The sequence below is a fragment of the Atractosteus spatula genome, chromosome 17 (genome assembly GCF_055471065.1).
Source record: "Atractosteus spatula isolate fAtrSpa1 chromosome 17, fAtrSpa1.hap1, whole genome shotgun sequence".
NCBI classification, from domain to species: Eukaryota; Metazoa; Chordata; class Actinopteri; order Semionotiformes; family Lepisosteidae; genus Atractosteus; species Atractosteus spatula.
In genome coordinates, this window is record NC_142722.1 from 16,532,296 (window position 1) to 16,545,839 (window position 13,544).

The window sequence follows — 13,544 nt, forward strand, 5'->3', positions numbered from 1 at the left end:
GTGCTTCGCAAACACTAAGGCTGCAGGAGAACTGCACTCTTCCTTGTTGCTTATTCTGGCAGGCAGGAAGAAACAGAAATGCGGTCGGCACAGCCGCGTCGCGCTGCGTTTCAAACAGGGTCTGAACGACTGCCATTGCAAAGTCTGCCTCTGGCATCTCCCCGACTTCATCCTGGTCGAAACTCCAGTCATGTGACGCGCATCGGAGCCAGAGACAGGAAAAAAGGGGACGTGTCATCAGTTCAGTTCAGTGCCCGAGTAAAACTGCTCCGTGAGATCGTCTGTGCCCGGGTGGGGTGGGTTAACGAGACGAAAAACAACCCGTTGGCTTGCATGGCACAGAGTGAGGCGCTGTGATGAAATCCCAAACCCCGACACATGTCTCCCTCCGTCCTTGACAGCCCCCCCCGCCCGCAGCGCCGACAGCGCCGACAGCGAGCCGGAGGAGCCGCCTGCTTCGGCGGACCGAGTAAGTTTACTGCCCCGTTGTAAACAACAGGCTTTTTTTTTTTAAATGCATGGTAATCTATTGAAAAAAAAGAGTCTGTTGCATTCTACCAGGTAATCCGCTGTCTGTGTTTTTTTAGGAATCACTGCGTTTGACTTTTTGTTTTGTTCCTGAAAATGAAAACAGAAACAAAACTGCGCGTGCGTGATCATCGGGGTATTTATCAAATGTAGCCAGCGCTGGACACACGAGATCTTTTGTTTTCGTAGGAATCGAGAAAAACAAATACCACTTGTTTTTTGTTGCTGTGATCCGGCTTAAAACGTCTGATGTGTTACATCGGAGCAACGTTAAGGAAGACGTTTTATTTTCTTGTTACTTAGTGGAGCTGTTTTTTGTGGTCACAATGGAAAAATCGTGTAAGTATTCTTGGAGCTACACACACTATACGTGTAACACTGGAATCATGTTAATACGAGAAATGCAGAGCAACGTGCGAATTTCTTTATTGTACTGAGTTATTAAGTTTTAAGTAATGTTCTCACGCTAGGAGAAGTGTGTGTATCACACATCTCACACCTCAGAAAGCAAGATCTGAAAAAGTAACCAAGTGTGTCATTCTTTCATATCTTGAAGGACGTGTGTTGAATCCGTGGAAAGCGAAACTTGATCTGTAACCGAGATAAACGCAAATGTGTCGAGAGACTCACGTTGTGTGTGTCTTGGGTTCACGGGGCGAGAAGTGGCTTCATTAAGCTCAAACTAGCAGCCGAGCCACGAATTGATGTGTGGTATCAGACACGGCTTAATGTTGTAACGCCCTGAAGGCTATGATTAAACTGAAATAGTAAATACACGAGTGATCAGAGAGAATGAAATAATTAAGATAGTCCGCGGAACACTGCAAAACCCCAGATTTCCAAACGAGCAGAATCTTCTCAGTTACCTGAAAGATCAGACAGAAGTCATCCCACTGTACTACTGTCGCTACCAAGTACACGTAGTGCACAAAAAGCTGTATCACTTTATAATAAGGCGCTGCATGTGGTCCACCGTCCGGCAATGTCTGGATTCTGCAAGAGGGAAGCAGCACAGTTCTTCCACAAGAAAGCCCATCAACTCAACTCATGCTTGGTTTGTGGAGGTGGAAAATGCTGTCTCAGGTGTTCCTGAATATCCCACAAATGTTCCAGTGGCCTCGGATGTGACGCCTGAATCTTTTTTTAGTCACATCTCTCCCCAAAGGGTTGTGGGACTGAGGGAGTTTCGAACAAACCACCGTACCATGTGGCTGAAGCCAATGTCCTGGCTTCCTTCGAGAAAGGTCTGGATGTGATCCCTTGCATCAGTAACCCACTAACTACCGATTGTCCAGATGACCAGAACAACATCCTCTCATTATTAACATTTCTTATGTTTTTATGACCTGGTAACTGTTTTCAGTTGCGTCTAAATAATGAACGCTCCCAAACCAACTTTAACTATAACGCCAGAGGTCTTGAGATGAGCTGGGAGAAGAGCAGTTCCAATATGAACAGCTGGATTTAAACGATGAGATGGACCATAGTTTCATTAATGCACCTTTACTCCATGTGACCTCAGGCCATATCGCCCACGATTCATCTGACTATTGACTTAAACTGATGTATCTGTCGCAAGCAGCTTAAATTTGTCCTCCGTGTCTAAAAGCATGGTCAGTACAAGGCATTGCCGTGGGGCAGTCTGAGTGAACTTCTGGGTCAAGGGTTCAACAGCAGTGCCCCACCGGAGAGTCAAACCCGTGGCTCCAGGCCTTGAGCTAATGTCATGTCCATTAATAAGCAATCTTAATCTCTTAAGTCGTTTTTGTATATCATATACAGTAGTGCTGTATTAGTAAAATACAGATGCAGACAGTTGAAACACTGGGTACTGCATTCCAGTTCCCTTTTCTCTTTAAACAGTTAAAATATTTCTTGTGTCTTAATTGTAGTTAGAGGAATGTGCTCCATTCATTCTTATTAAATTTGAATTTTACTTGTCAGCATTCTAAATCTGTATTAAATTTAATTTTACTGTTCTGTTTGGATAAAAAATGAACCACTCTTACTCGGTTCTGCAGAAAATAAACAGTAGCTTACCGGAACGTTTATTTCTGCTCCTTCCATGTGGAGTTTGCATGTAACTCCTGTGTTGCCATGGGTTTTGCCCTGGTTCCTAGAGACCTGCTTTGACCTGCAAAATCGATGTTTTATTGCTGTGAGGAGAGAGGAGGTTTGGGTTTCCTTATGTGCTGTAGCACTCATCAGATCAAGACCCTCTGTGAATCTCCTTCTGGGAGTGTGTGTGTACAGGGTGATCTCATGCAGCCAGACAGAAGGGAGGAACTGTGGAACCGGTTCCATGAAGGAAGTGAGAGTGGCATCTGTCAAGGTGATGAACTTCTAGTCAGGGTCTGTATGTTTCGATAAACATGGAAGCGTTTTTGTGCTGTAAGCTCTGGAGTGTGAGAACAAAGTGATTACAGGAGCTGTGTGTCTCAGTGTGGAGTCATGTTGCTGCCCTTTGCCTGTTTGGTTCAGTGGAAAAAGGAGCTGTTCTTCCCCCACCATTTTGTTCCTCCGGTGTGTCACATCCCGCTGTTTGCTCCCTCTTTCAGCACGGAGCAGAGGAGAATGAGCAGTCCCGCCTCCTCTGGTGTGGGGCGCTGTGAATGTCCTTAGGCCTCTTGGCTGCTCCGTAGTGTCCGTGTGCTTCAGGAAATGGAAAAGAAACGTGAGTAGACCTGCTTTTATTTAATATGGCCATGCTGCTTCATGGGTATAATAATGAGGTCTGTCCACTACACCTGTGAAAATGATCTTAATGATCTTACTTTTAAGTTTGTGGTGTGGTTATACCCTCTGGAGAGCAGGAGTGACACAAAATGAATCATAACAATGTGAAAAAGGAGGGTTTAAAGACTGTAAGAGCATATACTGCGGCTCAAAGCAGGTAAGAGGCTTTTCCCATAAGAATTATTGGAATAGAGTCAGGTTAGGGACCTTAATTTAGACTGAGTGTGTGTTCACTTGTGGCTAAACAAATTTAATACAGAGGATCCTGTTATAAGTCCAGGTTATGTTTCTAAATAATGCAGTGAAATGATTTAGGGGAATTAATATCCATAAGGAATAATGTAATCAGTTAGAGATACATCCCCATCATACAGTTCGGATGCCTGTGTGTGCTTTTAATGTATCTATAACTCCTAAACAAATCAAATAGAAATAGATAAATAGCATCAACAAGATAAATAGTCATAGTCTCGTCGAAATCAACAATGTTAATCACTGCTTCAGGATAGATTTTTTTTTAATGCATTGTTCATGCATTTAAAGTTAGTGGTCACACCTTGAGCGACTGATTGGATCAGAGATGTGTTGCGAGATAAGAACTCAGTATTGGGGCATAACGATTCAAATCTAAGTCTTGTGGAACAGCTTTGTCTACATGAAGAAGAATGTGAAATGTTAGATTTTAGTTTTCACTATCATTTTTCATTTCCAGAGCAAAATAATCCACAAACCACCTAAACCGCTGGCTTTTGATGTGTTGAAAAACTATTTAAGTGCAGAGATTTTTTCAGTCAAGTTCCTTAATTTATAAATGCCAATGTGAAACAAGGTATAGCACTGTGATTTATAATGGGGACTGCTTGTACTATGACACTTCACGACTACAGTGCACTTAAATTTACCCCAAAAAAGGAACTTACAAATTAGTTTCACTGTTTGTCTGATATCTAAATTATTGTTAAACTTGAAAATTGTTAAATTGAAAAAAAAAGTTTCTTCACTTTAAGTGAGGTTCAATGGTCAGAGATTTGTAGAAATGTTTCTTTCTCTTTTACAATTAATAAAATTAACAATGCAAATTTTACATTTTTATACAATACTCTCCCCAGTGTAGGAAGTTCCTTTCAGAATTAGGAACATTTATGTTCCTTTGTTTTGGAAATGTAGAAGTATTCAGTTTTCCATCTATGTATCCCCTTATTTCCACAGTCTAGTTGGCCCAGATCAGGTAAGTCTGGTTTTGAATATGTAACAGCCATTAACAGTGTCCCCCTTTTCAGTTTTCTTTGTGCACAGGCAATAAAGTTGTATAGTTCTTTGCTCAGATTGTCATTACTGTGACATGAATAATAAGAAATGAGTGAAAGACCCTTCCTGTTAGATCTGTACTTAATAGATCTGGAGACCTATTGACAAATCAAACCTTAACTAGTAGTTAATTATTATATTATAATAATTATTATTAATTATTATATCAGCCATTGTGTACAAAAAACACAATCATTTAACAAAGCTTCAGAAATCATTGCAACAAATGATCATAAGCAAAACAAGACTTTTTGTAGCAGTTAGACTGACATTTTATTGAACAGTCACTCAAGTGCATCAAGGACAGTTTTGAAGGATCACTTAATCAGAGTGACACTAAATGTATAATCGGTATCCAATTCATTATTCTGCTTATTTTATTTTACTGGAAAAGAACATGCATAGTGGTAAGTTTCCTTTGAAGATACAGTAAGTTTATTTTACCCCCAGATATGTTTGAAAACTTGGAAGCGGTGTTTTTTCTGAGTTCATCTCTTTAGCTGTGTCAGTCCTTTGACATTGTCTGAAACTGACCTGACTTTCACTGAGTGTTCAAAGCGTCAATAAGTGTTGGACAGATGGGCAATGAGCTGAAAAGGCAGAGCGCAGCAGAAGAGTTGGAACAGGACCAAGACTTGTCCTGAATGTGGAAAGTAATCCAGTCTATTTCTTAAAGCCGGACCACAGCCCCAGGAGTGGCATGCATGTGCTTTATTTTTGCATTGGCAATTTTTTTGTTCTGAAGTCGCTTTATTTCTGTTGTTCTGCTTGTTTTCCCCTGGAGGAGTCCAAATTGGTATATGGTACCTACACTTGGAACTTGTATGTATTAGAGAAATAGCTCTGACATAAATGAACTGTTTTACCCTTCGTGGCTGCACCTTCTGAAAATACTGCGATAAATATTCTGAGAGAAAATCTCCTTTCACGTATTTTCTTATTGTCTGCAGAGCTGTAGGCAGAGCAGCCATGAAGCTGAACGAGCGCAGCGTGGTGCACTACGCCACCTGCGACTCCCCTCCGGACAAGACGGGGTTCCTGTTCAAGAAAGGGGAGCGCAACACAGCTTACATCCGGCGCTGGTTTGTTCTGAAGGGCAACATGCTCTTCTACTTCGAGGACAGGGACAGCAAGGAGCCTATCGGGGTGATCATCTTGGAGGGCTGCACGGTGGAGCTGTGCGAGTCCTCGGAGGAGTACGCCTTTGCCGTCAAGTTCGACTGTGCCAAGTCTCGCGTCTACAAGATGGCAGCCGAGAGCCAGGCGGCCATGGAGTCCTGGGTGAAGGCGCTGTCACGAGCCAGCTTCGACTACATGAGGCTGGTGGTCCGGGAGCTGGAGAAGCAGCTGGAGGAGATGCGGTCTCTGCACCGGCCCCAGAAGAGACCGGCGTCGCGCGGCAAGCCTGCGCAGGCGGCGGCCAGCGGCGCCACGCTGGGCCCCGCGGGCGGGCTGCAGGCCACCTACAGCTGCTCCCAGCAGGAAGAGGTGCTTCTCCTGCCCAGTGCCCACGCCAAAGAGAACGGCGTCTCCTGGAACAAGCCAGCTGAGGCGCTGAACGGGTACGCGGCGTGCACCGTCCAGGGATCTCGGATCCCGACGTACGAGAATGTGAGCGAGGACGGCGCCCGGCCCCCTCCAGTCCCTCCCCGCAGGAAGGCCGCCTCGCTGGAGAGCCCCGTCTCCCCGGGCACGGTGTGCTTCTCGAAGCTGCACGACTGGTACGGCAAGGAGATCGCGGACCTCAGGACCGAATGGCAGCAGAGCCAGTGAGGTCTGGCTACGCTCCCACCCCCAGCTTGTTCTGTTTTAGACCAGTGTCTTTTAAAGGAAGAAATAAAGTAAGTGAGACCGACACGTGGAAGGGTGAGCAATTTTTTTTCTCCTTCGCGTGTTTTTTTTTTACGTTTACAGAGAAAAGTTAAGATCTGTGTGCTGTATTTATAGAGATGGAAAGAAGGTGTAATATCACATGGAAATGTCTCAGTCCGTTTTGCACAGAAGTATTTTTAGAAGCCTTGTATTTTTTTTTTTTTAGAATGAAACCTGTCATTACTGTGGACACTATTAGTAAGCTAATACAGTAGTGAATTTTCCATTGCGTTTTTTTTTACTTAACACTGTTTTAAAGATTCTCTGGTTTTAAACTTCAGCAATAAAGAAGCATCCGAGAAAAAGATCATATACAGTATTCTACATCTGCGGTACTGGAAATAATTATGGAAACACTTAAGACATACCAGCAGGAACCACACAGCTGGTTATTACAAACAATGCACCATTATTGTGAAATGATATTTGGTATGGGAGCCCTCTGCTTTGTGCAGAGTATGACATCTTATCATGCTGTGTGTTTATGTGTGACTGTAGACTGTTGTTTCAAATATCATGCAACACTTTTCACAATTAATTTGTCTGCTGGTGGGTTGAGTAAATGCCACTCAAATGGGTTGAGTAAATGCCATCCAGATAACCATAGCCTAAATAATGTTCACATCTGAACTTTTTCAACAAGGCATTTTTGCACTTGTCAAACTGCTGCGATGAGCCTTTGGCTGATTGGCCTGCAAGATGTGAAGGTGAAAACCACTCAGGTTTTGGCCCTGGCTGATTGCAGCAGGTGTTTCTAGGTCTCTGTGCTTTCCCCCCAGTCTGATGGGCTCCCCCGTGACACAGCGCCCATCATACCTGACAGCTGGCATGGTGTTACTGGGTGATGTACGGTGTTGGCTTTAAGCTAAGTCTTGTCGATGCATCAGCAGTGACTTCCATCTAGGGTATGTCTTTCAAAGTCGCTGTTGGCTCCTTCCTAACAAATTCCTCCTTGCTCAGTTGCTCATATTGGAAAAGCTGCCTGATCTGGGTCAGAACTCGCATTTCACATTTTGCTAATCATTTTCTTGTAACCTTCTCCTGTTCTATGCATCTCTAATACTTTATCCCTAACTTGTTTCAAAAAACTTCTTGGTCTTCATGGTCCATTTGTACAATCACTTTGTGTTCTGTTGCCTAAAATTCAATATTAAACTATCTCTCCTAACTGAGGGACATTACAGAAACAGAAGCATTTACTCTGGAGCAAAGTTAAACTGACGTATTATTAATCACATGCTGAAAAGAAGGAAGGAGAAACATTTCATCTGTGAGCGCTTCTGCAGGTGTGTCACTGTTACACATTTATTAACACCCTTTGTAAAAATCTTGTTGGTTTCAGGACTGTCAAACAATCAATATGCATTTTTTGCTGAACGTGTTGATACCATTGGCCTTTAAAGCACTCAAGTTCAAAATGTGCCTTTTCATTCTAACAGAGCCATGTATTGTTTACCTATTTGTTGTATGACACTGGCTGAAGTAGTGAAACATTTGAGCCAGCAGAAAGACTGGCTGAATGACAGTTCACTTGTAATGCTGAACCGTAACTCAGCAGTAATAACCTCTGTGCTTAAAAGGTCTACAATACGTCTATATGTGTGGTTTACAATGAGGGGAATTTTCCTAAGCATGTCTGTTTTTAACCATTTTAAAACAGAATTTGATACTGGTGAACCTGAGCTCAGAGTATCAGTAAGATCAGTAATTGGTGAAGAACTGCCTTTATTAAATGTAGTTCCACAATAATGGTTAAATCCTCTTGTTCACTCCTCAATGGCGTTAAAGTTTCTGTGCCCATAAGGTGTGGTTAAAAGGTGCTTATTCAAATCCAAGTTTTTTTTCTTTGTTTTAAATGCTGTATTATTTTAATGTTTCTCTTTTCCTGCTTCATTATACACAAGTGGGGATGCATTGAAATGCCTTTAAAAAAGCTGTTTTAAAGAGTGCGCTTAGAATAGCGGATACAAGCTCTCGGTACGTGAGAATAGTTATTGAAATGTGCAGCGCACAAACATATTAGCCATATTTGTCTTTCCAAAGTCAATCTGAGGGAGGCTGAGGTGTGTTCACCTACTTTTACAGGTGAACTTTCAATTACCTAATTGATCTGAGGATTTGATTAATTGGGTAAAATGATATTTTATAACGACTCTAAATTTGCTTGAGGTACAAAATTTAAATTGGCAGCAACATTGATAAGAGCATATTAGTGTACGGAAAATACTCAAATCAACATTGCTTTCGTTTTGGTAAAAAGTAGACGACCTTGTTGCCCCCACAGATTGAAGGTTGGTATCCCTGGTTTAAGTATTTCAGGGCTTATCATCTGTTTATTTAAATGCCACTGTGTATTTGGTTTCCTGATCAGCCACGAAGGCGCTGTTACAAGAGCTGGTTTGTCTGTCATTCAGCCAAATGCCGAATGACCTGCATTCCAGCAGCTGCAGTGCTTGGCTACAGAGTGCGGGTGGAAAGAGTATAGGCCGCATATATTGAAAATGTGACCAGGGGGGATTCAGGGAGCTGGTGAATTGCAGAGCTCTGATCGAGAGCTGCGTTGGTCCTTAGTCCAGTGCTTGGCTCTACTGTTGGTGCTGTGAAGTTCATAGCATAAACAAACAGTGCAAGTTTCTGTGTAAGTGTTCTTGTACACTAGACCTCACTCTTGCTTGTACAAGCTTTGTAATGGTAATTGTCTTTTTTAAGTGCAACCTAAAGAATAATATGGACCAATTAACTTAAAAGGCCCTTTCCAGTGGAGTTAATTGAAAACAAAGTATTCTTGGTACCATCATTTAGCGGTAGGATAGGTGAAGATTTTTTACTCATGCAACTTCATTTTTATGTTCTTTGGTTAGAAGCATCATGTTACTTAGTGTATACATTGGGTACTCATGCTGAAATAAAATCGAATCCATCTGGGAAATGTCTGTGTTTTCAGAAACAAAACATGCATTGTGAACTTTACACGCTAGAATAAGTTGCATGGAGCATCAGGAACGATGTAAGGGTCTAGTTTCACCAGCAGATTAAACTGCACAAAGTGATTATAGAAATCTGGCATGTTATGGTGCGTGTTGGGTGTATGTGCAATTTCAGCAGTCTGAAGAAAGGATCCTCTCTGTAACTACAGGGTAATCAAATCAGGGCAATAGCCAACAATCCATAGGCTAAGAATAATACAGGACACACTAGTGTGAAATAATTTTTAATTTTATGTAAAGTACTTAGTCCTCTTTATCCCAAGTGGGACATAAGTCTACAGTGAGTGTTTCTTAGCCTTGGCAGCTTGTTGTGCCACTGCTCCGAGGAGATTCATCTTGGCTGGCTCCTCTGCCACAGTTCTGCGCTGGTTCTGCATGTAATCTGTCATAAAACGGTATGTCTAATTTCCCTCTTTTAATAGAAACAATTACAATCTATGCGATTCACGTTCTTTGCAGTTTTCTCCAATCCAACAGCCCCAATACTTTCCTGGGACTGGATCGGTCAGCAGTATAAACTACACAAGTTTATATAGAGGTGTATATATATAGTATTAAAATGTTCTGTAGTGCAGGACTGCCGCAGGATTACTTTTCGCAGGGATCGTGGCGAGATTAAAGAAGGCACTGTGGCAGATTTCAATGCTGAAGACCTTGGGAACAACAGTGGAGCTGCTCTCAGAACCGTTTTCTTTGAAAACCCTTTGATTGTAAACCACTGTAAGCAAACAATTGGAGATAAATAAACATCCCTCCTTTAAGCTGGGTTTGCTCAGTCTCTGTATTTAGGTGGATCATCTCTCTGCTCCCCTCCCTGGGTCCTAAATAAATGGCTGATGTAGTGTCTGGATTGGTTGTGAAGCTTTTTTCATCTACTTCACACCTTATACCTCTGTGTCTGTGTAAGGTGAGTCAAGAACTATTATTTCACATAATTAACTAGCTGGTGTCCTTCTCATTTTAGGATAACGACATCTATTATTATTTTTCTTTTTCACAGTTGTTTTATGATGGTAACTTTAGCCTCCACTCGAAGCCAACTGTTTATTTACCAATTCGACGTGGTATCGGAGGTTTTAATCTTATATTGTCTATTTTGATTTCAGCTCTTCATGACTCATCTTCCATTTTCCTGATTTTTTTTTTGGATAGTTGTTGATTGCACTTTTTTTCGCACCTTATCAAGAGCAGCTTCGGTTTATTTTATTTTATGAATGATGCATGTTGGTGGCTTTGTGGTTCTCCTGGTGTTTAGTAACCGGCTTCATCAAATTGTTCACTAGTTGCAGCAGCTGTTATCTTTATATTAGCTGTTACCAGTCTACTTTTTTTTTTGCTGTAGAGATCAACAGCTGTGATCCAGTTATTTTAACTCAAAAGATTAACTATCATCCATTCTTCTAAAGAAAATACTAAGTTATTACCTGTCAAGTTCTGTCCTTTGTTAGAAAGGTACTTCTTTTTGGGATCATAATACTGTGAACTTTATTGCCCTTTCTCCTGTGCACTAATACATACACCTGGGGATGCCAGAAGGACTTGACACATGTGTTTGGAGTTGACTCTGACACATTGGTAACACATCACTAAACAAGTATCTAATGTCAGATTTTAGATCAATTTATGTGCTGGATAGCTTCAAGACATATTTGAAGATAACTTTTTTTAAATTTATATAGTTCTGATTTTAAGATCTATTTTTGTTTTAGGTGACCCCTCTATATAATTCCTTGTTTGTTAGGATGTACTATGATGAGATCTGTTCCCTTGAGTGTCACACTGCAGCAGTGTGCAATACTGATAGCAGAAAATCTAGAATTTCATGTTGGTGGGTGTATGATGGGACATTTTAATGATTCAGTGCAATCTTGGTCATTTTAGCCCAGGGGTCTGGGTAGATCCAACTGGTTGGACACTTCTTCATTTGTAATTCATATTAGGTCTTCCAAGTACAAGCAAGGGTTAAATAACATTAGTAAAGTAACACTAATTTGCAATTGGAGACACGGCAAGAACTCTTGCTGGTGCTTATTTGTTTAGACATTCCTCTTGAATTTCTGCACGTTTTATGGAATTTCCGTAAATTTAGAGAAAGCTCTGGCATATTTTCATTTTGTAGCTTAATAATGGCCAAGAATTTGTAAAGGCTTTCATGCAAGATTGCTTCAATATATTATTATCAGAATCACAGTACATTAGGGCGTTGAATTTGTGTGTTATCCCAAGGACAGGGCACAAGGAGGTTTTGTACTTTGTACAGAGGCCACACTTCAAACTAGGAGCCTCTTGGTATCACACATGCTATGTTACAGCCTGTGTAGGAGTTCTAGTTTTTATAACAGTGGATTTTCTAAGACAGCTATTCTATTTCATTACCTAAATGCACTTTTCCTTATCTTTCCCATTATTTTAAAACAAGGTGCCTGCCTAGTAGTGTCCTTCTGCTTTCCAGTGTTTTTCCTTGGGCTGTCTTGCCCTGAAAATGTAATGAACTGCTGTGATCCCCAAAACAAACGTATTCCTCTGCAGTGCACTATGAGTGCATTTTGAGCTCTGAATTAGAATAGCCTGAAGTTGCACTGGATATCTAGAACAGATATAACTGGGGGGAATAACTAATAATAACAGCATTAAAACAATATTAATAAAAACTTATTATATATACTAAGGAACTGTCGTGGTTGTGCATCCTCTACGACATAATAGTAGCGGGCAAACTATGGACAATGTTGAGGGGCTGAACAGCTGACACTGAAGGATCACAGAGGCTGGGAGCCGGGATATGCAGTAGCACAGATAGACCTACAGGTGGCAGTTTTATATGTGGACAAAAAAAAAAGTGGTCAAGTCGACAGTGCGGTGACAGAGGGCACTGTAGCACAGGAAATGACATAATCGGAGAGCTGTCCATATGTCCTGTGGATTTAATGTCAGCAGAAACAAAGGCTTTCATATTTAAAAAAAAACTAATCTACTTAAGACGTGACGGCGGTCATAGTTCAGTACCCCTATAAATAACCTTAAAAGTGTGAATTTAAATGTGCGAATGCTCTTCCTCATTCGACGCAGTTTTTACAAGAATATATTGCTGTTCCTCAAATGCAGCTTATTTTGAGCTCATGAGCTGGGCTGCAAGTGTAGCGCATGTTCGTTAGTTTGCACGATGCGTTATAATTTAGCTTAAATTTGCTGCAAAGAAATAACTTCGGTGCTGAACTCGAAGCCGCAGGTAAACACCACGTCACACACAGCCTTGTCCCAGTTTATCCTTTTCCTACGGTGTGGACACGCTGCTCCCAGCCGCGTCCTCTCCCGGTGTGCGGCTCAGCGCTCCGACACCCCGGTGCACACTCACATGGCCTGCATGCCTGGAGAGAGACTCGGGTATTGCATTGCATGAAGAAATACCGGCCTCACCGACACCCCCAGGGGCTCGACAACACCGAAGTCCTGGCTCGGAAAGAGCAGGTGTCCTTCACCGCGGAAATCGGGATGTGACAATAAACATGTTTGAAACTATTCTTAAAACCGTCCACAAACTACCCTTGGCTTTTTAAATTCTGCAAGGGCGTAACTCGTGACTTCAACTTTAACGACTAATTTCCAGCTGGGGGCAATCGCTTGCACTGCCAGACGCCCTGGATGAATTGTGTTGCATGATACATTTTGTCCCACGATCAATATCTGACTTTATTACACCTAAAAGGGAGCTTAACTTTAATATTAATTAAAAACGGCCAGTTTTCAGTTTCAGAACCTTGCAGATAGGGGTCACTTTCGGGCATTTGTAATGCACCCTTTTCTAGTACGACAAAAAAAAATAGGTCTTAAGGCTTACTCTTTCTAGTAATTTAAGGTATTTCTCATTTACATAATAAACCGTCGAAGTACAGATCTGCTGCTCTGCGTGTTTCGGTTACTGAATCGGAAACTATCGTCTTCAGAGAACAGGAGGCGAAAGGTTACATTATCTCCGAAGTTTCAATACAAGTATGTCTCCGTTGCAATATGACTAATTAAAGGAAAAACCAAAGTGATAACAGATAGAGAGAAAAAAATGATAACGCAGGGCACTTCTGTTTCGTTGTTTTCTAAGAAACGTGTTCGATTGGT

At 41.7% G+C, this 13,544-nt stretch overlaps 1 protein-coding gene across 3 annotated transcripts; it reads left to right on the top strand.

Annotated features, from left to right (window-relative positions):
- The first annotated feature begins 217 nt into the window (after positions 1 to 217).
- Positions 218 to 10,273, top strand: pheta1 (PH domain containing endocytic trafficking adaptor 1). Of its 3 annotated transcripts, none has more exons than XM_088936084.1 (3): positions 218 to 469; positions 3,087 to 3,202; positions 5,523 to 10,273. In XM_088936084.1, the coding sequence occupies exon 3, from the start codon at positions 5,542 to 5,544 to the stop codon at positions 6,343 to 6,345; it is 804 nt and encodes a 267-aa protein (XP_088792210.1). In that variant the 5' UTR covers positions 218 to 469; positions 3,087 to 3,202; positions 5,523 to 5,541; the 3' UTR covers positions 6,346 to 10,273. The 3 variants fall into 3 exon arrangements, with proteins under 3 accessions (XP_088792210.1, XP_088792212.1, XP_088792211.1); XM_088936086.1 differs by lacking the exon at positions 218 to 469 and adding an exon at positions 476 to 561; XM_088936085.1 differs by lacking the exon at positions 218 to 469 and adding an exon at positions 573 to 867.
- Positions 10,274 to 13,544: the final 3,271 nt, after the last annotated feature.